This window comes from Lolium perenne, chromosome 3 (genome assembly GCF_019359855.2).
Source record: "Lolium perenne isolate Kyuss_39 chromosome 3, Kyuss_2.0, whole genome shotgun sequence".
Classification (NCBI taxonomy): domain Eukaryota; kingdom Viridiplantae; phylum Streptophyta; class Magnoliopsida; order Poales; family Poaceae; genus Lolium; species Lolium perenne.
Window position 1 is genome coordinate 314,822,078 of NC_067246.2, and position 24,737 is coordinate 314,846,814.

The window sequence follows — 24,737 nt, forward strand, 5'->3', positions numbered from 1 at the left end:
TGGTTCGGTGTCGTACCCAAGATTCTTGAAATCCTTTGTAGTCATTCCGTCTTGCGGGTCTACACATGCCCCGTCTTTCGGGTTGAACCATTTACACCGGAACAAAGGGACCTTGAAATTAGGTCCATAGTCAAGTTCCCATATCTCCTCTATGTACCCATAATATGTGACCTTGTTCCCATTGCCATCTTACGCATCAAAGCGGACACCACTTTGTTTTGGTTGGTGCTCTTTTTGTCTTGGGCGAAAGTGTAAAATGTGTTCCCATTAATCTCGTACCCTTGAAAAGTCGATATAGTAGAAGATGGTTGCTTGGCCAACAAGTACAGCTGCTCGTCATCGGTGACATTCATGAGACGTGTTTGCAACCAACCGCCGAAAGTCTTCATGTGTTCTCCATCAATCCAATCTTCACGTTGCTCGGGTATTTAGAGCGTAAGATCTCCTTGTGTTCCTCTTTGTACGGAGCCACCTAGATGGAATTAAGTAGAACTGTGTAGTGTGCTTGAGTGAAAGAATGTCCGTCCATACACGTTGCTGATTTCTTTCCTAGCGTGCCTTTTCCACGCAGTCTCCCCTCATAGCGCGATTCGGGAACACCGATCGGCTTAAGGTCGAGAATAAAGTCAACACAAAACTCAATGACCTCCTCTGTTCCATAGCCCTTGGAGATGCTTCCTTACGGCCTAGCACGGTTATGAACGTACTTCTTTAAGACTCCCATGAATCTCTCAAAGGGGAACATGTTGTGTAGAAATACGGACCGAGAACGCCAATCTCTTCGACCGGGTGAACTAGGAGATGTGTCATAATATTGAAGAAGGATGGTGGGAACACCAACTCGAAGGCGACTAGACATTGGACCACATCCTTACGTAAATTTTGTAGAGTAAGTGGATTGATCACCTTCTGAGAAATTGCATTGAGGAACGCACATAGCTTCACAATGGGTACTCGAACATTTTCCGGCGAAGCCCCCTCAATGCAACCGGAAGTAATTGTGTCATAATCACGTGGCAGTCATGAGACTTTAGGTTTTGAAACTTTTTCTCCGACATGTTTATTATTCCCTTTATATTCGACGAGAAGCGAGACGGGACCTTGATGCTACTCGGGACTTCAAAAAGATCTCCTTCTCCTCTTTGGTAAGAGCATAGCTGGCGGGACCTTGATACTTCTCTGGATTCGGGTTGTTTCCTTCGTGGATACTTTCTTTGGTCTGCCGTGCATCCGGTGTATCTTTTGTCTTCCCATACACGCCCAAGAAGTTTAGCGAGGTTCACGCAAAGATTTTCGTCACGTGCATCACGTCGATTGCGAGTGAACCTCTAAGAATTTCCGTAGGGTAGCTCCCAAAATATCGACTTCTTCTTCCACATGGGTACGTGTCCGTCAACATCATGCGGAGCAGATTGTCCGCCGGGACCCTTTCCAAAGATCACTTCTAAATCCTTGACCATATCATATATAACTTCCCCATTAGGGCGGGTAGGCTTGGTTCGGTTATCTGCCTCACCTCCGAAATGCTTTCCTCTCTTTCTTACGTGATGTTGTTTTGGAAGAAATCGACGATGCCCAGGTACACATTCTTGTTTCCCAAATAAATACTATCGAGTCTCACCTAAACAGTGTGTGCATGCATTGTATCCCTTGTTTGACTGCCCTGAAATGTTACCAAGAGCAGGCCAATCATTGATGGTTACAAATAACAACGCTCGTAGGTTAAATTCCTTTTGTTCGTGCTCATCCCACACAGGTACACCTTCGTCACGCCACAACTCTAAAAGTTCTTCAACCAATGGCCTCGTGTACACATCAATGTCGTTGCCGGGTTGCTTCGGGCCCTGGATGAGCACCGGCATCATAATGAACTTCCGCTTCATGCACAACCAAGGAGGAAGGTTATAGATACATAGAGTCACCGGCAGGTGCTATGGTAGAGCTCTGCTCCCGAAAGGATTAAAGCCATACGTACTTAGACCAAATCTTAAGTTCCTTGCGTCATCTGAAAATGACTTGAACTCTCTGTCGATTTTTCTCCACTTGCGACCCGTCGGCGGGGTGTCTCGACATCACATCTTTCTTACGGTCCTCTTTGTGCCATCGCAACAACTTGGCATGCTCTTTATTCTGGAACAAACGTTTCAACCGTGGTATTATAGGAGCATACCACATCACCTTCGCAGGAACCCTCTTCACGGGGGTGGACTCACCCTCAACATCGCCAGGGTCATCTACTTTGATCTTATACCTCAATGCACTACATACCGGGCATGCATTCAAATTCTCGTACTCCCGCGGTAGAGGATGCGGTCATTGATGCATGCATGTATCTTCTGCACCTCTAATCCTAGAGGCGGACAACCTTCTTTGCTTCGTACGTGCTAGAGGGCAACACGTTCTCCCTGGAAGCATCTTCTTTATTATTTTCAGCAACTTTTCAAATCCCTTGTCGAAGTACCATTCTCTGCCTTCCACTGCATGACAATTCCAGCGTGGTACCCAGCTTTTTCGACCATTTTCGCAATTTGGGTACAACAGTTTGTTGTGATCCTCTAACATTTTCTCCAACTTCAACCTCTCCTTTTCATTTCCGCAGTTCATCTTCGCATCAAGAATGGCCCGACCCAAATCGTCATCCGGGTCATCAAAAATCGGCTCATCGAAAATGAGCTCTTCTTGACTTCGTCTTCCCCCATTCTACTACCACCGTCTTCAGTGAATAAGCTGGGATAGTTGTCACTATCCTCTTCTTCTTCGTTGTCTTCCAATATAACCCCTCTTTCTCCGTGCTTGGTCCAACAATTATAGCTGGGCATGAAACCATTCTCCAGCAGGGTGGACGTGAAGGGTCTTCGAGGTAGAGTAATCCTTCATATTCTTACAGGAACTACATGGACAATACATGAAACCATTCGATTGCACTGTTTGCCTCAGCCACGTTGAGAAAATAATGCATGCCGATAATGAACTCGGGATGGCACCGGTCACCGTACATCCATTGTCGACTCATCTGCATTTTATATGTATATCAAAAATCATTAAGTACACAACATCATGGATATATGAGTGACCAACTTAATTAATATTCAAGTTCATCACATAAAACTAATTGTTTTTTATAAAAAAGAAGAGGGGCTCACCGAGGTGGTACCGTACCGGCTAGGGGACGACGCTAGCGATCGACGGCGGTGAGGACGGGGATGATACTAATTAAAACCTACAAAACATACCATAATTTCAGCTCAAATTGCATATAAAAAAATAAAATCACTGACTTAGGCATTTCATCGAACACCTTGATTGCACTACAAAAATAGTACGAGTTAAAACTACCAAAGAACTGAGCTAAATTAGGAACGCCGGAAGGAAGGATGATATTGCTAACCCTTGGATAGATGTATGCCGTTAATCTTGTTAAAATGGTGGAGAAAAATAAAGATTATTGAAGTGTAAGAGGTGGAGAAAAATTTAGAGTGTGAGGAAGAAGAGAAAAATGAGAGCCAAAGGGCTCGGGACGATCTGGGCGATTTTGATATGGCTGGGTACCCTTTGGTACCGGTTCGTGTTACGAACCGGTACCAAAGGTCCAGCCCGGGCCCCACCACGCGTTTTAATTTTGGCCGAAGACCTTTCGTACCGGTTCCTAACACGAACCGGTACGAAAGCTCCTAACGAACCGGTATTAAATCTCCTCGCCCGCCAGAGCCAATCAACCGGTATAGATGACCCCATTGGTACCGGTTCGTAAGGGAACCGGTACCAATGGCTTAGATGGATGAGAGGTTTTCTACTAGTGCGGCGCCGACCCGCCACGCAGAGGCAACAATAAGCCCTACACCTTCAGCCACCAAGCGTTCGGTCTCGGCTATGACACTCACTCTAACACGTACAAGGTCGCCCGGTTCTTCTACCGCTCCGTCTACGCGTGCGCCATAGGGGGCTACCACTACACCACCGGTATGGAAGTGTTCACTATCGGAACCGATCGGCACTGGCGTGAGACAGCGATGCAACCGCCATACCCTGTCTTGGCACGGCGAACGGCCACCTTCTTCAAGGGATCTCTCGTCTGGACCATCGACGAGGATAATCTTCTAGATGCCGCGCCTGGTTTCCTTTGTTTCGGCTTGGAAGACGAGGCTTTTGCGGTCATGCCGCCACCTCCTTGTCACCCGAGGCTGGATTATACGGTGTCCAGTTTAGCAGAGTTACAGCAAGAGCTATGCTTGACATGTGTAGAGGCCGACAACAAATCCGTCCAGCTGTGGATGTGCGACAATGTCAACAAGCCTCAGTGGGATCGGCGTTACACAATTGTTTCAACCTTCATTCCCAGGACTCTCTGTCCAATCGCTGAATTTGATGGACAGATTCTGTTCAAAGAGGTTTTACTTTGTACAGCACGCTACGATCTCAGAACCAAAGCTTATTTCAAGGATGTCACCAGGTTGGAGGACTTAACATGTCACAATCCAAGCACTGGCACGGTTGCATACCAAAATAGGGGTTTGACCTACTACGATGTAATCCACTATGTTCCAAGCCTTATTCCAATCTAGCTCAAGGCTGGTGTTTAATTTGTAAACATTTCTTTGCTTCTAGCGACGTACTAGTACTACACTACTCTTTTCTAGTACTTCGGCGACGTACTAGGAAAACTTTTTAACCTTCGGTATGGATCTGCGATATACTGTTGGCATTCAAAATTTCGTTTACTGGTGGTATTCAAAATTTGTTTACTGTTGGTTACCAGAACACGGATGAAGGTAGGTGCAAAATTTGGTTAGTGTTGGCATTATTGATCTGTGGTTTTTTTTACAACTATTTTACTTTTTTGAGATGGAACTCGTTTCATTCAATAAAAAACATTAAGAAGTTGACAACTGTAATACTCAAAACAACCAAAGAAATGAGAAAAACTGTCTGTTTTAAACTACAGCAGACAGACAGACACATTTTCAGCCCCATTTTCATCAGTCCAAAACTGAGTTAGGATGGCTAAGTTTTTGAGTCCAAGTTTTATTCATTCTGCAAACTGCTGCTGCCTACAACCTGCACCTAAAAACCGGGGATATCTAATAAGGATGAAACACCTGAAAACTCAACATACATGCCACACCGAATAAAATTGGATTGTAGGCGGCCGGCAAAGCGCGCATATCTACCTAGTTGTGTTAATGGTCAAGGGAGATTAAACAATTATTCTTGTATAGCTAACTTGACTATCAAAGCAAAGACTGGCAAGACCAGGACATACTAGGAAGTGTCCCATGGGGCACTCCAGCCTCTGTTTGTGTTTCCTCTGATCCATATTAGTTGCTACTAGTATGGATGTATCTAGAACTAATATGTAACAATCAATATGAATTGGAGGAAGTAGTATTAACTACATACAGCTCTTAACTACAACCCTCGAAGTGTCAATAATGATGCGCTCAAATAACTGGCTGGGAGATTTTGACCCTATTGAAAGAAATAGATAAGTGGGTACTCCGTTCTTATTTGGGCCACTTTGTTTTTCGAGACAAAGTGAAATTATTAATTGGATCAACTAAATATGACTTACATGTCATCCATAACTATATCGCCGGATGCACATTTCGATGAATTTTTCAATTAATGGTATATTTTAATGATATGTAACTTAAATTTAGTTGACTAAATCATTAGTCAAAGTTTAACACGACAAACGATGTGACCTTGTATTCAAGAACGGAAGGGGTAGCAACAATTATGGTTGCAGAGAATTAACGGAGCAAGTCTCACGTCTTCTTAATTAAAAACCGTGGTGCCCCTCCCCTACTGGGTTAAAATAGAATATATAGTTGCGGCATTCCACACTTTTTAGCGGCATGGTTCATTTGTTAATATGCTCGTACAATATTTTTTTTAACTTGTTGTGACTTGTGAGCAATATTTTCGCTGTAATTTTTGTGCGCGTCACACGGTTTAGTGGAAAAGAAAATGGAAGACATGGATAACGTCTGTAAACTAAACATGCCAGTACTAGCCTAGTTTCCGAGAGTGATTTTGCACATGCTATCTAGCTGCTCGTAGAGGACGGTTTTCTTGCTACCATGATATTATTTGCATACAATCAAGTGAGCTTTTAATTCGAATATCTCATTTGTAAATAGAAAAAGACCACGGTTCAGATGGATTTTAATTCGGTATTTTTCTGTGGGCCGTGTGCGCTGTGGGCTATCTTCAGGCCGGAACAGCGCAAGCAGTGCCTGGTCTGGGCTTGTAGTCCAACGCGAGCACCGAGTTTCAAGGAATGATCCATATATAGACCGGACGCGAGGGTCAAGGCTGACAGATTCGTGCGAGAGATCCATCTATCCCCGGCGGCCGGCCATGGACGACGGCGAGACGGCACCACCGGCAGCCAAGAGGCGGAACCAGAAGAAGAGTGCGTACTACATACCCAAGGAGCTCGTCCGGGAGATCCTGGTCCGTCTTCCCGTTGAGTCGCTGATGCGGTTCAGCTGCGTCTGCAAGGCGTGGGGATCCACCATCTCCGGCGATGCGTCCTTCCACCGCGCGCACCTCCGCCTCCAGCGGCCGCTCCTGCTCGTCTCCCCACAGACAACTGCAGTTTACGGTGGAGTGCACATGAAGAAGATGATCTTGTATGGGTGGGAGGACAACCAGCAGGGCACCAGCACGCCGCTGGTGCACGCACGAGTTCGCGCACCAACGTTGTCGTCCCCCTTCCGGATGCACGACTTCGCGCACTGCGACGGGCTGGTTCTGCTGGGCAGCACCGAGGCCATCGTGCGCGTGATCAATCCAGCCACACGCAGCGTGCTGTCGCTGCCGTGGGGTGGCTGTGGCGCCATGCAGCTACACCAGGCATTCGGTCTCGGACAAGACCCTCGCTCTCACGCTTACAAGGTGGCTCGCTGCTTCGTCACCGGTGACAAACATTACAAAACCAAGATGAAAGTCTTCACCATTGGGATCGACCACTGCTGGCGGCAGACAATGACGGATCCGCCGTACCCTGTCGCAGCACGGCGAACGGCGACTTTCTTTAAGGGGTCTCTGATCTGGACCATCCATGAGTCCACCCTCGGGAGCCCCGCGCCAGGTTTCCTCCGTTTTCGCTTGGACAAAGAGGACTTTGTGCTAATGGAGCCTCCTCCTTGCTACCCAAGGCTAGACTACGCAAAGTCGGCTCTAGCCGACCTGCGGGGGGAGCTCTGCTTGGCCTGCGGAGGGGGTGACATGATGACACTCGATATGTGGATGTGCGATAACATGGAGAATCCGCAATGGGATCTACGTTACAAAATCGATGTTCCGCCGCATATGCCACCGGATTTCAGTCCAATTGCATCATTTGGTGATCAGATTGTTTTCAAGGAACAATATTTGCGTACCGGACACTACGATCTCAAAACAAAAACTTACAAGAACGTGCTCTGGATGGAGGACTTGAGGTGTCACAATCCAATCTCCGGCAAGACTAAATACAAAGAGAGGCATTTCGACAACATTGATGTAATCCCCTTCGTTCCAAGCCTCATTCCAGTATAGTACAAGGTTGGCGTTTGGCGAAAACATGTACTCTGCTTCCGGCGATGGGCTACCGCACTGTTTACTCTACACACATTACTTTTACTTGCAATGACTTCATTTAGCAAATTTTGTTTTTGACAATGTATTTTTACGACTTGATAGTCTAGAACTCTAGACCATGCATTATGGAAGTAACGGCCGACCTCCTCCCGAGAAGATGTACCGCATACTCTTGAGCGTGGAGGACTCCCGTAGAAATCTCAGTGTAAAAGTTACTCTTGAAATATGTCAAGAAAATGGAGAATATAGACATACCATGTATCCATCATGTCACAAAGATTTGAATCCAAAACACAACCATAGACGCAAGAAAGATGAATCAAGCTGTGAATATAGCTAGTTCAGAGTGGCGTGGACATTTGGCCCATGTTAACATACCAACACAATTTGTCTTTTTTGTTTCTCAATTTGTGTACTCCCTCTCTCATAGTTTATTAGGCGCGCGCGTATCCCTAAATCGTAAATTTGATCAGGTTAGCATTAGTTATATTTTATAAAAATTATATCATTAAAAAAATTAAATGTTCTATTTTCCAATGATATAGTTTTTGCATAATATAATTTAAATTATATAGGTTAAATTAGCAACCTATGGATACGGGGAAGACTAGTAAACTGAGATGGAGGGAGTATCAAGTTTTGGATTTGAAACTTCATGATATAATTGATGGGTGTGATATTACTAATATGAAAATCATAATTTTTGCAATTTCTAAATAAGCTAAAATATATGGATGCACCTGGACTTCGGGGGTACTTAACGAGTTAGTGTTCTCGTGCTCCCCAACGCAATGGCGACTACAAGTTAGCAAACCCCAATCTACACAACCCTATCTATATATGGGACATGCACTAGTTCTTTTGGCCCCTTTGTAAAATTAACAAGAATGAACTTCTTTTTGAACGGTGTTTGTCATTGTTGGATATCTTGCTTAGAAACTTATGGATATTTTTCTCCTTCTTATTAGTGTGAATAGAAGCATGAAGCATACATGCATGCTCCCTTTGTTCTCAAATAAATGGACATCTAGCTCTAAACTTTGTCTATAAAAGAGTGGACTCATATCTTCTCAATGCACTTTAATTGCTTCTCTCTTATCGCACGGAAATCATACCCAATCACATTAAGCACTTTTTTTTTGCATGCATTTAGTTTATTGGAGGTGAAAAATTAAAGCGAAGAGATGCATGTTCTTAATGTATTTTTACTCCATTTTATACTTTGTCTAGAAAAATCTGTATGTACACTTATTTGTGAATGAAGAGAGTAATTTGGAGAACAACTTACATACAGTACAGCAGCACAAATATCCGTGGAAATCGTCGAAGATTTTCTCTCTCTTGTTTTTGCTCTTTCCGTAGAAGAAGCACAAATGTCCGTACGCGGCTTGCCTGTGCCCGTCTCGTGCGACGATCGGTGCGACCAGGCTGTCTGGAACCATCGTACAGCTTTAATTCCCGCATCCCAGCGCTGCCTTTTATTTCCCAAAAAAAAAACGGGATACGACACAGAGCCCCGTCCCGTCCGTATCCCTCTACCATGTACGCTCCCGTGTACGTTGCTTCTCTCTTTCCCATTTTGCGTCCTTCCTCTGTCACAGCGGACCAGCAGCAGCAGATTCACGGAGGCCGTGCTCCCGTCCCTTCGCCCCACCCGTTGAAGGATCTCCCTGCTCCGCCGTCCGCCTCAGTGTCAACGCATCGCCAGTCCTTGAAGAAGCCATCAGGGATGGGAGACGTTGTTCAGTCGGACAGAGGAAATTGCATATGCGTTGGCTTGGTTGAGCCTTGCTGATTACTGATTAGATCTCTTCAACCCCTTGTTATATTTGCATTAGCGGCAGATTAAAGCATCTCCCCCGGCAGTCTCGATAACGATTTGGGGTCCGGTAGTTTGGATAGCGATTTGGGGGCCAACGCTGTTTTTGAGCTTACACCGGCATGCTCAATAAAGTGCTGGCACGTTGTCGAGCCCAATAGAAGTCGCGGCAACCCATGTCGGCTCCTTTGCAAAGGCGGACCGGACGCGCCAGCGCTTCGCACCACAGAGCTTTTGCAGGTGGGGCCGCCTTGGCAATGACAGCGGGTCGCATTAAAAACGACGCGTGCTGGACTGTCGTCATCAATTGCATCATGCAGAACCGAGGCGACGACGAGGACGGCGGTGGCGACGTGCTCTGGTCGTTGCAGCTGAGCTACGACGAGACTAACGTCCTCTACTTTTTTCGAGAAAACGCAAAAAGCCTTTGCGTTTCATTTCATTGAAAAGAAGGAGAGGATAGGTTTATCAGTTACAACCCGCGGAAGGGGCAGAACAGGGAACGAGCAAAACAAGCAAAAAATCAGTGTACATCCCAGGTGCTCGGCAAGACGACGCGCAGGCCTCGTGCTCCAGCTCTTGCCCAGGTGCTTGCCTCATCATGGATCTTGGTGACCACGCCGGGGACGGAGGGGGTTGCGCCGTCGAAGACGCAGCCGTTGCGTTCTTTCCAGATCATCCACGGAATGAGTAGCGTCATCGAGGCGAGACCTTTGCGCAGGGTTTTGGACGTGGCTTGCCTAGCTTGGAGCCACCAGGAGAGCAAGGTGTCGTCCTGGGCTGGTGGCCTGCAGGTGGCGCGCACCCAGGAGAGGATCTCAACCCACACCTGACGTGCAAAGCTGCAGCCGATGAAGAGGTGTTGTATAGTTTCCATCTCTTGGTCGCAGAGCAGGCACTTGGCATGGTGCGGAAGACCCCGTCGTTGCAGACGCTCGGCCGTCCAGCATCTGTCCAGGTGTGCCAACCAATGGAAGAATTTGACGCTGTGAGGTGCCCAAGTCTTCCAGGTAAGCTGCCAGGCATCACAGAGCAGGGATCCATGGATGGTGACTCTGTAGCAGGAACTAGCTGAGTAGGACCCATTGCTGGTCCACTTCCACACCATGGTGTCGGCCTGGTCAGATAGCTGGACGTGCTCAAGTCTCCTCCAGAGCAACAGATAGTCGCCAATCTCCTCGATGCCCAGGGTGCCATGTATGTCCCGGACCCAGCGGCGGTTTTGCAGGCCCTGAGCGACGGTAGTGGTGCGCCTCCGGCGCTTGGGGATGCAGGCGTATAGGCGCGGCATGATCTCGCTGACGGACCTGCCGTCGATCCAGCGGTCCTTCCAAAACTGCGTCGAGTGTCCATCGCCGAGGGATATGGTTGTGGAGGCGAAGAAGAGGGCACGCTCCTCGGCGGAGAACTGCAGGTCAAGCCCATGCCACGCTTTCGACGTGTCGGTACGGCTGAACCAGAGCCACCTTAGGCGCAACGCGAGGCCGGCTTTGGCCATGTTACCGAGTCCGCCAAATTGGATGGGGCGGCAAACCCTGTTCCAGTTTACGTGGCAGCTGCCACCGTTTGCTTCCTGTCCTCTACTAGCAGAGCATCCCGGTGTCGTTGCAGTTCAAGCTACCGCAAGGGTGGCACGTCTCCAACGCCGGCTACATCGTGCCGCCGCCTGGATCGGAGACACGCGCCCTCATCGCTGAGCGGCATGCGCACATGACGCCGGCCGAGCGAAGCCAGCCGGCCAACGTGCAGAAGAGTCTAGCGTGGCCGCGGCGTTTCCAAGGCGAGCGCGACGTCGAGCTCGCGCGCTCGATCGAACGCTTCAACCGTATTGGCCGGCGGGCCTAGTGTCGAGGACGTGATGCTGGCGGAGTATGGCTACCGGCCGCGCATCCACGACGTCGACCCCATGCGCGTACGGGCCACTCGTACTCGGCCGGCCGCGATGCCGGCCGCTTCAACCGCATTGGCCAGCGGGCTTGGTGGCAGGGACGCGATGATGGTGGAGTACGGCTACTGGCCCCGCATCGCCAGCGTCGACCCATGCGCATACCCTTGTTCTACTCGTAGGCACAAAGCATGGCGTTGGAGGCGCCGCCGCTACGGAGGCCACCGATTTTTTTTCAATGTTTTTCATACATTATTATTTTTGGGCTGCGGTATGGGTGCTCCGGTGTGGAAACAACATCCCAAATGAATGATCCTAAGCTGGCGTTTTACATACGGCAGCGCTAGCATCCTTGTCGGCGTCAATTTAAGGGCCACGGTTGGAGATGTTTTGGCACGCAGCTATATGTTTTGTGGACGTATGACCACGCGATTGGATTGTTTCCTATTTGGTTTCCAATTTTAAGGACAGTTTTTAATGATGATATGCATGTATCTCGGAGGGAATCAATACCATGGATGAAGATACAGACGGGAGCCGTATCACAGTTTTTTTTTTAAGCAAAAGCTAGCGCTGGGATGCGGGATTTTAAAGCCGTACGATGGTTCTAGGCGGCCTGGTCGCACCGATCGTCGCACGAGACGGGCACAGGTAAGCCGCGTCCCAAATGTCCATGCTTGGTAAGATTTTTTTTAGCGTACCATGCTTCCTATAATCGTATGAAATGACATATGAGATTTTATTTTTTGATCAGAATGAAATGACATGAGATGAGACTCGTGGGCCATATCAGCGATGCGTTGTGGACTTGTATCTTATTACGGGCTGGGCCTAAACAGCACATGCAGCGATCCATATATCCCGAGACGAGGCGACGTCACGCAGGGCACGCCTAGTCTTGCGAGAGATCCAAAACCATCTGGCCGCCGGCCATGGACAACGGCGAGACAGCACCACCAGCGTCCAAGAGGAGGCAGAAAAGTCCGTACATACCGCACGACCTCGTCCGGGAGATCCTGGTCCGTCTTCCCGTCGACTCGCTGATGCGGTTCAGCTGCGTCTGCAAGGCGTGGGGATCCACCATCTCCGGCGACGCATCCTTCCACCGGGCGCACCTCCGCCGCCAGAGGACATGCATGCTCCTCTCGCCGTTCGCGGGGTTTCACCGCCACGACCGTGGCTGCATGCGCAAGGTCGCCTTCTACAGGTGGGAGGCGAGCCAGCAGGGCACCCTAGACGTGCCCCTCGTGTACGCCACGGAGGTGCCGACCGCCAACAAGAAACACAAGGTCATACACTGTGATGGGCTGGTTCTAGTGCCCGCCGGGGCCACGGTGCTTCTGCTCAACCCGGCCACGCGGCGCGCCCGGACGCTGCCTTATAGCCCCAACTTTTCGTTCTCCAGTGACCAGGTGTTCGGATTTGGACGAGACCCACGTTCCAACATGTATAAGATCGCTCGCTTCTTCTACCGCTCTGCGCCCGTAACAACAAGCGACTGCCACTACCCTGCGGTGATGGGGAACTACCACAACACCGCTAGGATGGAGGTGTTCACCATCAGAGTCGACCGGCATTGGCGTGAGACGGCAGGGCAACCGCCATACCCTGTCATGCAATGGCGAGAGGCAACCTCCTTCAAGGGGTCCCTCCTTTGGATCATCGACGAGCGTGCTCTCGGGAATGTTGCTCCGGGTTTTCTTCGCTTCGACTTGGGGGATGAGACATTCGGGCTCATGCAGCTCCCTCCCTGGTGCCCAAGCTCCGAATATGCTACCATGGGTTTAGCTGAGCTCCGTGGGGAGCTCCTTGTGGCTCGCGTACGTGACGACGTCGAGATGTGGGTGTGCGACAACGTGGACAACCCGAATTGGGAACTACACCACAAGATCGTTATCTCTCTGTGGAATCATCTCAATCCAATTGGTGTGTTTGATGATGATGATGTCGTGTTCCAAGATGAAGAGATGAGTCTCCTCATACGCTATGATCGCCAAACTAATTCTCTCAAGGCCGTGGTTCATATGATGTACTTGAGGTATCACAACCCAAGCACCGACACGATTGAATATGGGAATAGCAGGTTTGCGGAAAAGCGTCAGTCTACAACACTCCCTTCTAAACTCCCGCTCCCTATTATTACCATTGATGTAATCCCCTATGTTCCAAGCATTGTTCCAATCTAGGTGAAACCCTGCATATTCTTAGAATTTCCTTGCTTCTAGTTTTTAGGGGCCGAACTCATGTTACCATTAATAATTTGTATCCATGATTTTTGACTTGAACTTTTGTTTTATGGACATACACGCTTAATTAGCCAATTACATTCATGCTGCATACTTTTAGATGCCCTCGAAGGCGATATATAAGTTGTGACCCAATGCTTGCAGGTACAACAAAAAACACTAGTACTCCGTCCTTAATAAGTGGCAAGTGCAGGTTGTGCAGCTTACCCGGATTTCAATCTTAAGAGAGACCAAATTAAACGGAATGCTATCTAGCACGTATAAATTCCCTAATGCAAAGGTCTCATCTGTCTAACAATGTATAGTTGAAGTGAATATTTCCTCATTGGTCAACGTTTAGATCTTCACTTCCACATAAACATAATAATCCTGATCTGTGTGTGGACAATGAGATGAAACATGTCGATTGCTCATAATGTACGGTTTTTCACACATATTTTCCACTAAACAGCTCGTTGGTGGCATCACGCTGTTATTCCACTCCCGCAGCTAAACAGCAAACCCACACGGAGTACAACCGCCGGCACTGGTGCCGGCGCAGCCCTCACGGTGGCGAGACAGGGAGCGCCGCGACGGTCTTCTTCCAGGCGGAGCGTGCGGAGATGTCCTCCCACCACGCCTGCACGTGCGGCCTGGCCGCGACGAGCTCCGCCGCCCGGGGCGTCTTGCTGACGGCCAGCAGCTGCGCCATGTGGTTGACGTCGGCCAGGGTGAAGACGTCCCCCGCGAGGTACCTGTTCCCGGCGGCGAGGTGGGCCTCGTAGACGTCGAGCACGTCGGCCACCTTGCGCGCGAGCCCGTCCACCACGGCCGGGTCCGGCGGCGCGCCGCCCGGCAGACGGGGCCTCACGCGGATCTCGTACACCAGGTCTGCCACGGCCGGGTAGAAGTGGTGCGACTCCACCTCCAGCCACGTCTCCAGCTTCGCCGACGGCGTGGGGAGAAGGTCCGGGCCCAGATGCTTGTACTTGGTGGCGATGTGCCGGCTGATGGCGCGCGACTCTGCAAGTTCGTGCGGTTGATCAGTTAACCCAAATTGTTACCAGCCCGGCAGTCCGGCGAGTCTGAATTCTGAAGATCTGAATTTCTTGGTGCGTACCGAAGAGGATGTCGTCGCCGTCCTGGAACGCGGGGATCTGGCCGAAGGGCTGCACGACGCAGGCAGGAAATTAAACGATCAGATCAGTTTGATCAGTAGCTAGATCAGAAGAAGTGTGTGTGTACGACTGTACGTACGCTGATGGCGAGGAACTCGGGCGTCTTGTTGTCGAGGTCGACGGCGACGAGGTCGTACTGGAGGCCCTTCTCGTTGAGCAGCGCCGCGATGCGCACCGAGTTGGACGACAGCGCATACCCGTACAGCTTCCTGCTCGTCTCCGGCGTCGCCGTCGCCTCCGCCATGGCCTCCTTCGCTGACCTTCTCCTACTACCGGCGTATAGCTCTGGCTCGAGATCGATGACCGAACAGCGCAGCGGGGTAGGTGCGTACGAGACAGACACGGGCACACTCACCTAACGTGCTGGTGGGTCAACTGATAGCTCTTGTTTGGTTAATCAATTCGCCAAAGTTGTCCGACTTAACGTGATCGACAGCCCACCGGCCAGATCGAGACCACTCATATTTTCGAGGCTCTTTCATCAAAATGTTACACACAACCTGTTATATTCAACAATCCTTGCAAACGAAATACTTCCTCTATCCCAAAATATAAGGCGTCTAAGGTTAGTCAAAAGCCAACGTCTTCTAACTTGGATCAAGTTTATACTTAGAAATAAAAACATCTACAATATTAAATCAATATCAATAGATTCACCTATATTCTTTCAAAGTATCCATTCAATATTGTAGATATGTATATTTTTTCCTAAATATTTAATCAAAGTTAGTAGGATGTGACTTTTAACTAATTTTAGGCGTCTTATATTTTGGGATGAAGGAGTACAAAAAAATCAACCTCAAACTACCTCACTAGGGATAATTATCGCATCACCTACAAGCTTAATGAAGGAGCTGGCCATGTCTGGACCAGGCGCTCTAATGTCAAACCTATCCACATCATCTTAAACATAGATACCTCAAGAAACTACCCAATTGCGAGTTGAGTGCACAAACCGGTCCAACATACTCATACACGCACCATTGTACACTCTCGAGAAGTCGTTGCCACCATTTTCTACCGACAAATGTCATGATAGGGATCAAGACATTGATCTTGTTAGACCTACCATCAACGCCACCACATCAGACAACGCCACCATCCTACATGGATCCATCGCCAAGTGCATGCCGCCAAGACTTACCACCATCCATGCACCACTCCACAGGCAGACCTCAATCACACGGCCAAATTTTAGCTTAACTAAGTGTGCCAGGTGTGAAACATGCCCTAGGAGCATCTCTAGCCTAAAGCTTAAAATTTACCAAGTATATATGTCTCCTTATCACTTAACTTCCCATATTTGCTCCGCTAAAAAAAGTTAGCTCCTAGAAATATTTTGCATATAAATTCAACTACAAAGCATGAAAGAAACTGATTATTGCAATTACAATTACGACTAAGATCACAATTGCGCCAAACGCAAGTTAAAGGCAAATTTCTTTCTCTATGGCATGTCTTTGTATTTTCCTCATCTTCAATTTTTTCCGGTCACCTTGTTCATGTAGTAATCAACAATATCGGCAATGTGCAACTCCAATTGCATATTTTCATCTTCTATTTTCTGATAAGCTTCTTTAATGTTCTTCAAGGTCCTCCATCTTCCTCGTCTTCTTTAATAGGCAAACCGAAGGTACTTCACCGCATCTTATTCGTTGGCTGCGGCGGCGGTGCATCCGGTGGCGACGATGTCTTTGCTAGACCACATGACCATGGAGGTGGCCGATCTCGCGAAACATCAATCTTGATGGTCGCGAGTTGTCGCTGCGGCCTGATCTCCTCGTCGGGAAATACGCTAGGGGCCTCGGTTACGGCGACGCCTAGCTCCAAGGCGGTCAATCTATGATGTCTCCATCCTCCGATGGGTTCTCCTTCAAACAAACCGAGCTCGTCCCGGCTAGAAATGACCATGAATTGGCAGTGTGATCGAAACGGTTGCGGTCCAATTCCGGCAACGATAGCCACCGACGAGCAAAGCGGAGTTGGGGAGGAAGGTGGAGGACGGTTTAGGCTCACGGTGGAGGCAATAGATGGTGGCCTGAGTGAACGCTGGCTGGGGCACGCGGCGCAACGGTGAAGGTGTGCGCGTGGGTGCAGCCAGAATATTTTTTTGTGCAGGGTCACCGCCGAGCTATTTTACTAGATGCCAAATGCCAATCATCCAGAGCGCCGACCATCCTAGTGATCGCACGCACGCACGAATGTCGTTCCAGGTGACATTACCTTCGATAGCGAGGCACATGTGGTAACTTCGTCAATCTCAAGAACCGTTTAATCAGTTTGTTGAATTCGTGTTCATATGTATGTATGTGTGTATGTGTTTGTACTATGTTTCACAAAAAAAAAAACATCAACACGAGGAATCCGAAACTTCCTTGTGAAAGCAGTAACACCAGAGATTCACCTACCGCCATTTTCTGTTGCAAGAACAGAATTCACTGACAATAACCGATTGTTTATTTCGTGCAGAGTACTGATAAACTAAAATCTCGATTTATTCAACTCTCGCGGCTAAACAAGCAAACCCCACATTGATCACACCGAAGCAACGGACGGCACGACACCGCGCGCCGGCACCGGCACTTAAGCGCCGGGCGGGAGGGGGACGGAGGCGACGGTCTTGAGCCACGCGGGGCGGGCGGAGATGTCGTCCCACCACGCCTTGACGTGGGGCCTGGACGCCACGAGCTCCGCCTTGGAGGTCTTGCTCAGCATGAACATGTAGCTCAGGTGGTTGGCGTCGGCGAGCGTGTACGCGTCGCCGGCGAGGTACTTGTTGCCCTTGGCGAGGTGCGCCTCGTAGACGTCGAGCACCTTGGCGAGGTCGGCGGCGTGCTTGTCGACCACGGCGGCGTCGGGCGCGCCGCCGAGCATGGGCTTGATGAGGAGCTCGAACACCAGCGGCGACACGGCCGGGTAGAAGTGGTGCGACTCCACCTCCAGCCACGTCTCCAGCTTCGCCGACGGCGTCGGGACGAGGTCCGGGCCCTGTGACTTGTACTTGGTCGCGATGTACCGGTTGATGGCGCGGGACTCTGCAACAAGCGCGTTTGGTTAATTTGTGTGATTGATTAAGCTCACCTTGTGGCTGGGTTTAGATTCTTGCATGACTACTAATCAGTGACGAACGCTGCGATTCGTTTCTCAATCAATCGTTGACCAAATCATCACTCTATTTTCTAATAAAATCTTGTACTAATCTACAAGTTCAGATTAAGTAAAATTTATTCTGAAAGCCTTGATAGATCATGAACCAGAGGATGGAATTTTATACTCGTGAGAAGTGAGAACAGAGAGAGTGCAAAGATATGTTCTTCTACAAAAACATGTGGAACGAAATCCACCAGATCTGATCTGGGGTAAACTACACAGCACTGACGGATGCGCAGGGCGGGGATTGTTAATTACCGTACAGAACTTCGTCTCCGTCCTGCAGCGCGGGGATCTGGCCGAAAGGCTGCAACAAGATGGAAAATTAGCACCCACAGAAGCTGTCCAATCTTCGCAAGGAACTGAATCAGCATTCAGCAAGGGGGAGGGAGATTGCGTGCATACGTTGAGCGCGAGGAATTCAGGGTGCTTGTGGGCGCCGGTGCGGAGGTCGACATCGACGATCTCGAAGTCGAGGCCCTTCTCGTTCAGCACCGCCGCTACGCGTACCACGTTCGACGAGAGGGCCATCCCGTACAGCTTAATCGGCGCCATCTCGACGGATCTCTCGTCTCTTCTCTTCTCTTCTTGCTCTGCTCACCTTAGCTACCTACCAAGTACTTCCGTGGCTCTGGCTCTCCCGCTAGCTCTCAGGCTCACTATATTGAGTACTGACCTTGACCTAATGAGCTGACGTCAAGACACGAGCTTTCTCGGCGCCATCTCGATGGATCTCTCGTGTCTTCTCTTCTTGCTCTCCTCACCATACCTGCTACCTACCAAATACTTCCGTGGCTCTGGCTGATTGGCTCTCCCGCGCGGGCTAGCTCTCACACAATATCCAAGCGCGTCCTCCAAAGCGTTCTAAAAGGATTTAAGATGTACCGGACAAAAAATCGTTCCTATCCACGCGTCCCAAAGGTCTATTTTGTCCAGCACGGCCTAATATGGTGTTTGGTGCCCCGAGTCTATCCCCGCTACACAAGGGACGCTCCGGGCACACCGAACACAACGAAATGAGAGGCGAGGAGGCACGGGTCCGACGCGTCAGCGACTCGGACACTCAATCGCCGCCTACGTAGCAACGGTGCAGTTGCTGGGAAGGAAAACCGTCGCATTGGCAACCGCGTCGACCGACGCGCCCCGCTGGAATGGAGCGCGAACTCCTCGGAAGAGCAACCGCCGCTCTCTTCAACTTTTGCGCCGTTCATCCGCGCTCAATAAGACCCGTGCGTAGGTGTTTTCGGATCTTCAGCCGACCGCTATTCATCCAAACTTCTCACGATGAGAAACCTCTCTTAGCTTCCATCAGACACTGACAGCGAGGGCAAGTCTCCAGGATGGCGCCATTGGTGGGACAGAGTCGTGACGCCCAACAGCGGCGATGATTCCCCGCCGCCACTGGACAGCGCGGAGGAATGGGGGGCCATGGAGGAGGAGGCGGCGGAGGAAGGGTCTGAGGAGGCGACGGTGACGGCGGCCCGGGCGAAGGCAGAAGCGGACGCGAAAGCAAAGACCAAGGTGAAGGCGCTGCCGGCGAGCACCATCGACGACCAGGAGGACACAAGTTCCTCCGACGCGTCGACCGACACCGTCTCTTCGGAAGAGGTGACGAGCAGGAAGCGTCACCATGAGGACGACGAGGCGGAGCCATATAAGAAGAAGAAATAGTTTAAAAAAATTATATGTAATTTGATTATGTTTTTTTGAAGTTTTTATATGTACTTTGTTTATGTTGCACCGATTTGAATACTAGTACAAAGTTTTCTTCTATCTATTAAAATAAAAATACAGTGTTTTAATGTTTGGGAACGGCATTTAGGGAACATGGTTGGGAAGCGATGTCCCCCAAACACGACACGAACGAAACATGTCCCCTAAACACTTGATCCAACGCCGTTTAGAAAACGGTTTGGGAAACACAACTGGAGATGACTGACCTTGAAGTGCGTCGAGCCACGAGCTTTCACACGGCTGACCTACCGGCTGGACCAGGTACCGTACGCTCCTAGACAGTGCATTGCCTGTCCTAAATTTCTCGCCCATCCTCCTACGAACTGTCTTTTTATTTTTTGAGAACCTGTGGAAGAGATGCACCTCTATGTACTAAGCTAAAATGAAGAAATTTTGCTCTAGTTTAGAGCATCTCCAGCTGCGTCCCTCAAAAAGACTTGAGGCGCTGGATTAAAAAAAAAATACCAGCCGCGTGACGCCGTGACCTAAAACCTCCTTTTGTCTGGCGCATCCCAATATGGTGTCCGGCGTGCCGAGCCCGTCACGGCTACACAGGAGACGCTCCGGCACGCCGGACACAACGAAAAGCGAGGCCGGCTCCCACCTGTCGACGACTATTTTCATAACCATTGGTTCGCGCCTTTTATTTCTCGTCGCGTCTTCCCTCCCGTGCCTCCTACCCCTCCGCCGCCGCTGGATTTGCCGACCGTTTCGACGGCTGATCTCTTCTGATTTGGCACCGTCGTCACGGCTGGCTCTCTCGTCGGCCTTCTCGCCTCCGCCGCTTCGCTAGCGCGTCCCAGAACGCGGCGTCAAATCCGCCCCACCTCCACGCACATAAGGTGTTCGACGAATTGTCAGGTAGGCGCGATAGGTCGCTGTTCGTTGCCTCGTCTGCCGCGGCGCAATTTTAACCATTAATTTTGCTTCAGACATGGATAGCGACGACAAGATGCTTGTCCGACTGCTGGAGGACGAGCAAGCCTTCGATGATGACATCCAGGAGCATTTGTTGATCATCACGTCCCTCCAGAACATGATTGACGCCGAGGCGGAGAAGCGTTAGAGGCCGCGCCGCGGAGGATCAAAGCCGGGGAGAAAGAAGTCGAAGCCCCGACAGAGGATTGAGGGGCATACCATGCTGCACAACGACTACTTCGCAGATGAGGCAACACATGCCGACAATGTTCGGCGTCGGTATAAGATGAGCAAGGGTTTGTTCATGAATATCCTCCACGGTGTTCGAGAGTTCGACCCCTACTTCAAGCTCAAGCATGACGCTGTAGGCGTTGCCGGGTTCTCGTCGATGCAGAAGTGCACCGCCGCTATGAGAATGCTTGCATACGGAGCACCTGCTGATACACATGACGACTACCTCGCATGAGTGAGTCTACTGCCATTGAGTGCATGTACAAGTTTTGCCGAGCTGTGGTGGGAAAATTTGACAAATACTACTTGAGAGGGCCAACTGAAGAAGAGACTGCAAGGATCATGGCACAAAATGCTGCCACAGGATTCCCTGGAATGCTTGGAAGCATCGATTGCATGCACTGGTCATGGAAGAACTACCCATTTGCCTGGCAAGTTATACACAAAGGGTGTCAAGGATTTTGCAGTGTGGTGCTTGAAGCTATGACAGATTATGACCTGTGGATTTGGCATTCTTTCTTTGGCATGGCGGGATCACACAATAACATCAACGTGTTGCAGCAGTCTCCGGTGTTCAGCAAACTAGTGGAAGGTCATGCTCCACCATGCAAATATGAGATCAATGACCACCAATATACCAAACGCTATTATCTAGCTGATGGTATATATATCCAAAATGGGCCACTTTTGTCAAAACAATCTCGGCTCCATTAGGTCAGAAGAATTGCCACTTTGCTTCGACAGGAGGCTTGCAGGAAGGATGTCGAGCGGGGATTTGGTGTGCTTCAAGCTCAATTTGCAATTGTCCGGTACCCTGCAAGCTGGTCTCATGACCAAATGTGGGAGGTGATGCAGGCTTGTGTGATTATGCACAACATGATCATTGAGGATGACCGCTAGAATCATGTCAGGACACATGTTGGTCCCTATGAGTGTCAGGGCTCTCTTGCGGAGGTTGATCATGAGTTGCCTGTAGTTTTTGCTGATTTCCTTGCCATGCACGCAGAGATCCGTGACAGCAATGTTCACGAGCAACTTCAAAATGATATCGTTGAGCATATGTGGAGGATCAAAGGATTATCAGAAAATGCCGCGGCACCTTAATCTAGCCCCATTTATTACATTTGTTTAGTTGTTTTTTTATTTGTTGTATTTAAATTTGAAAACAATCTAGGCAAACATATTTATTTGTATGCTATATTTAATAAATGATTGTATTTTCGAAAACCCTATACAAAAGTTTGGGGCGGCGTTTGGGGGACGCGACTGGGGAGCGACGTCCCCCAAACGCGGCACGAACAAAATACGTCCCCCAAACGCTCGTCCGGCGCCGTTTGGGGGACGCTTTGGGGGACGCGGCTGGAGATGCTCTTATACGGAAAACAACACCCAAAACCCTTACACATGAAGCAAATCGGCAATCAACGCACACCCAAAAACACACAACAAGCACACACTTCTTGTCCAACCACCGGCCAATAAGGCACCGGATTGGGGCACAGGGCCTCGATACCGCATCACAACTGAAGGGGAAAACTGGAGGCAAACCCTAGCTACAGGGTGGCACACGTCGATGTACAGCCCACCCAAAGTGCCCGTAAGAAGTCGATGAGTGGACAACAAGACATGGCAGGACTAGAGGGTAGTAAGCAAAGTCGATGCCGATGTACATTGCGCCCAAGATGCCCAGACTCTGAGTAGTGACCGGCCTTGAATCCTAACCCAGACAACACCTCAAAGAAGGATATGACGCCACAGCGTCGTTGTTGCCCGAACCAGCAAATTGGGTCTAGGGTTTCCCCCGTTGCTCAGGAGGGGGCATGGTGGAATGACCTGGACGATGCTTCAAAAAAGGTGACAAGGTTCGCGTGCATCGCCGTCGTCCTGCAGCAGCACATCGATTTCTCCCAACGCTTTGAACAACACCACATTTGAGGATATGCCAACTAGGTATACACATCAGTGCCTTGATTCTAGCAAGGCCAGGTGGCCACAGATGGTGGTGAGGCTTATGGCCCAACCGGGCGGCCCGGTTGGCGGAGCACATAAGCTGTGGGATCCGGTCTGGAGACAAGCTGCCTGATCCAACCCATGATTAAGGTCGGTCAGATGCGTGACCTGCACGACAAGGAATTCTTAGCGTACTCTAGTCTTGGCTTAGTCGTATCTGGTAGGATATCTACCATTGTAACCCTAGATCTAGAGCCTTTATAAGCTAGATCTTGGGAGCCCCTGAGGCACAATTCAACTCATTGCAATCTCGCACTTGTTACCCGAATAATTTCAAACACGCAAAAGTAGGGCCTCGCCGCCGCCGTGAGGTTTCCGAAGTAGGGTAGCTCGTGTGTCCCCGTCTCGATGACTCCTCGCCCTATGCCCCCTCTCTCCTCTGTGAGGCTGCCCTCATAGGATTACTGTCGATCACGCAACGACACCCGTTATCCACAAAAGCAACAAGCAACCAAACAGCCGACAATCACCCACGAGAAGCCAGCACTTGACGATGGCGAGGGATGCGAGGACCACCTCGAGCTTCACCCTGGCCATCCCTAGGACACTCCGGCCCATCTTCCACGCTTCTGCGCTGGAAGGCAAGCATCGTAGGCACGACAGAACCTAGACTAGGTCTGCGTCGTGCACGAAAGCAGAGAATCACTGGTCGGGCGCAGACCGAGCCCGGAGAACCATCCTTCCGATTCGGGTGATGTCGACCGTATCCGCTGCACCCCCCCACTAGCTCCCTCCCCCCATCGATCCAACCCCAACGAGTGGCCAAGATTGGGCCCAGATCAGGCCCTACCACCGTGAGAGCAGTCGCGCCTCCGCTCTAGGGCCTATCCTGCGTGACGCGATCATCCTAGCAAAGTAGCCTTGCCTGCCTGGCCGCTCCACCGAGCTGAGCCGCAAGCCCACCTCGCATGGTGGTGCGTGACGCCCATCCCCGTGCAAAGATGAGCTGTCAGGGTGCTTCCTGCACTCCCTCCGTCTTTGACGATCTGGTTGACATCGGCGCCGGCGCCGGCAGTGGCCAAGGGAGCACATTGGAGTGGCTAGTTTTCTAGGGTTTGTGTCGCCTCTAGAGTCACTCGCGTGAGTACCTGTGATGCATAGTCAAAACAGGAATTCGTTCCGTGCGTTATGAGGCATCGCTCATGATCACTGGTGGATGATTCAAAAGTGCGTTTGAAGGATTTTTTGCTTGAGTTAGCGATTTTTTTTGTTTTGTTGAAGTCGGTTCCTATTGTGTTGAACTTTGAACTAAGATGAGTTATCAGGTGGTAGCAGGTTTTTGTCCCGTAGGGGTGCTCGAGAGCGAGAACTTTCAGTGGGTTTCCTACTACTGCATCAACTCTCTCTCCCCTTCTCCTTCTTCCCAAACTTGCTTTGTGAAAGGACGAGATGTCTCCTAGAGGGGGGGTGTATAGGCGTTTTAAAAACTCTTACGAATTTGCCTTGTAAGAATGCGGAATTAAACTAACGTTTATTTTACAAGCACAAAACCTAAATATGCTAGGCTCTCCTAAGTGCAACAACAACAACTAGAGATAAGCAAGATAGGCACAAGATATATGTAGCACAAGTGATAGCAAGATATATGTACTTCAAGCACGATGGCTATCACAAGGAATGTAAGCTCGGGTATAGAAATAACCGAGGCACGCGGAGACGAGGATGTATTCCCGTGTTCCCTTCCTTTGCAAGAAGGTACGTCACGTTTGGAGGGGTGGAGGTCCCATGAAGGATTCCCCAACACCACGAAGGCTCACCCTTTTCTCCGAGCCAAACCCACAAAGGATAATGACCCTTTCCTTATGGTTAGCTTTTCCTCCACTCCGGAGATGGCAAACTCCAAAACCACTTCACAAGCTCCACGAAGGAGAAGCCCGGGCCTCTTCACAATCTTCCTTGAAGAGATCACCGGAGCACCAACCTCTAAGCCAACTAGGAGGTCTCCCTCCAAGAGTAACAAGCTCACGGTCTCTCACTCGAACTAATCGTGGTGGAGAGCT

General features: G+C 49.8%; 4 protein-coding genes across 4 annotated transcripts; 2 read left to right on the forward strand and 2 right to left on the reverse strand.

Moving 5' to 3' along the window:
* Positions 1–6,360: 6,360 nt before the first annotated feature.
* On the forward strand, positions 6,361–7,545 carry LOC127340293 (putative F-box protein At2g02030). The gene has a single exon (XM_051366063.1). It carries the CDS (start codon positions 6,361–6,363, stop codon positions 7,543–7,545), a length of 1,185 nt encoding a protein of 394 aa, XP_051222023.1.
* A 4,678-nt stretch (positions 7,546–12,223) lies between these two features.
* LOC127340294 (F-box protein At2g34280-like) lies at positions 12,224–13,477 on the forward strand. Its single transcript, XM_051366064.1, has one exon. It carries the CDS (start codon positions 12,224–12,226, stop codon positions 13,475–13,477), a length of 1,254 nt encoding a protein of 417 aa, XP_051222024.1.
* Positions 13,478–13,862: 385 nt separating this feature from the next.
* On the reverse strand, positions 13,863–15,072 carry LOC127345528 (glutathione S-transferase 3). Its single transcript, XM_051372011.2, has 3 exons — positions 14,774–15,072; positions 14,637–14,685; positions 13,863–14,539 (listed from the first exon to the last, which is right to left on the reverse strand). The coding sequence occupies exons 1-3, from the start codon at positions 14,936–14,938 to the stop codon at positions 14,082–14,084; spliced, it is 672 nt and encodes a 223-aa protein (XP_051227971.1). The 5' UTR covers positions 14,939–15,072; the 3' UTR covers positions 13,863–14,081.
* Positions 15,073–17,128: 2,056 nt separating this feature from the next.
* LOC127345529 (glutathione S-transferase 3) lies at positions 17,129–18,624 on the reverse strand. The gene is made up of 3 exons (XM_051372012.2): positions 18,250–18,624; positions 18,103–18,151; positions 17,129–17,729 (listed from the first exon to the last, which is right to left on the reverse strand). Exons 1-3 carry the CDS (start codon positions 18,397–18,399, stop codon positions 17,278–17,280), a joined length of 651 nt encoding a protein of 216 aa, XP_051227972.1. The 5' UTR covers positions 18,400–18,624; the 3' UTR covers positions 17,129–17,277.
* Positions 18,625–24,737: the final 6,113 nt, after the last annotated feature.

Excerpts from the sequence above, each read along its gene's own strand:
- LOC127340293 (XM_051366063.1), top strand. The coding sequence starts at position 6,361 with ATGGACGACGGCGAGACGGCACCACCGGCAGCCAAGAGGCGGAACCAG.
- LOC127340294 (XM_051366064.1), top strand. The coding sequence starts at position 12,224 with ATGGACAACGGCGAGACAGCACCACCAGCGTCCAAGAGGAGGCAGAAA.
- LOC127345528 (XM_051372011.2), bottom strand. The coding sequence starts at position 14,938 with ATGGCGGAGGCGACGGCGACGCCGGAGACGAGCAGGAAGCTGTACGGG. Across the intron at positions 14,686-14,773 it reads CCGAGTTCCTCGCCATCAGC|CCCTTCGGCCAGATCCCCGC; the intron begins GTACGTACAGTC and ends TGCGTCGTGCAG. Across the intron at positions 14,540-14,636 it reads CGGCGACGACATCCTCTTCG|AGTCGCGCGCCATCAGCCGG; the intron begins GTACGCACCAAG and ends ACGAACTTGCAG.
- LOC127345529 (XM_051372012.2), bottom strand. The coding sequence starts at position 18,399 with ATGGCGCCGATTAAGCTGTACGGGATGGCCCTCTCGTCGAACGTGGTA. Across the intron at positions 18,152-18,249 it reads CTGAATTCCTCGCGCTCAAC|CCTTTCGGCCAGATCCCCGC; the intron begins GTATGCACGCAA and ends ATCTTGTTGCAG. Across the intron at positions 17,730-18,102 it reads CGGAGACGAAGTTCTGTACG|AGTCCCGCGCCATCAACCGG; the intron begins GTAATTAACAAT and ends CGCTTGTTGCAG.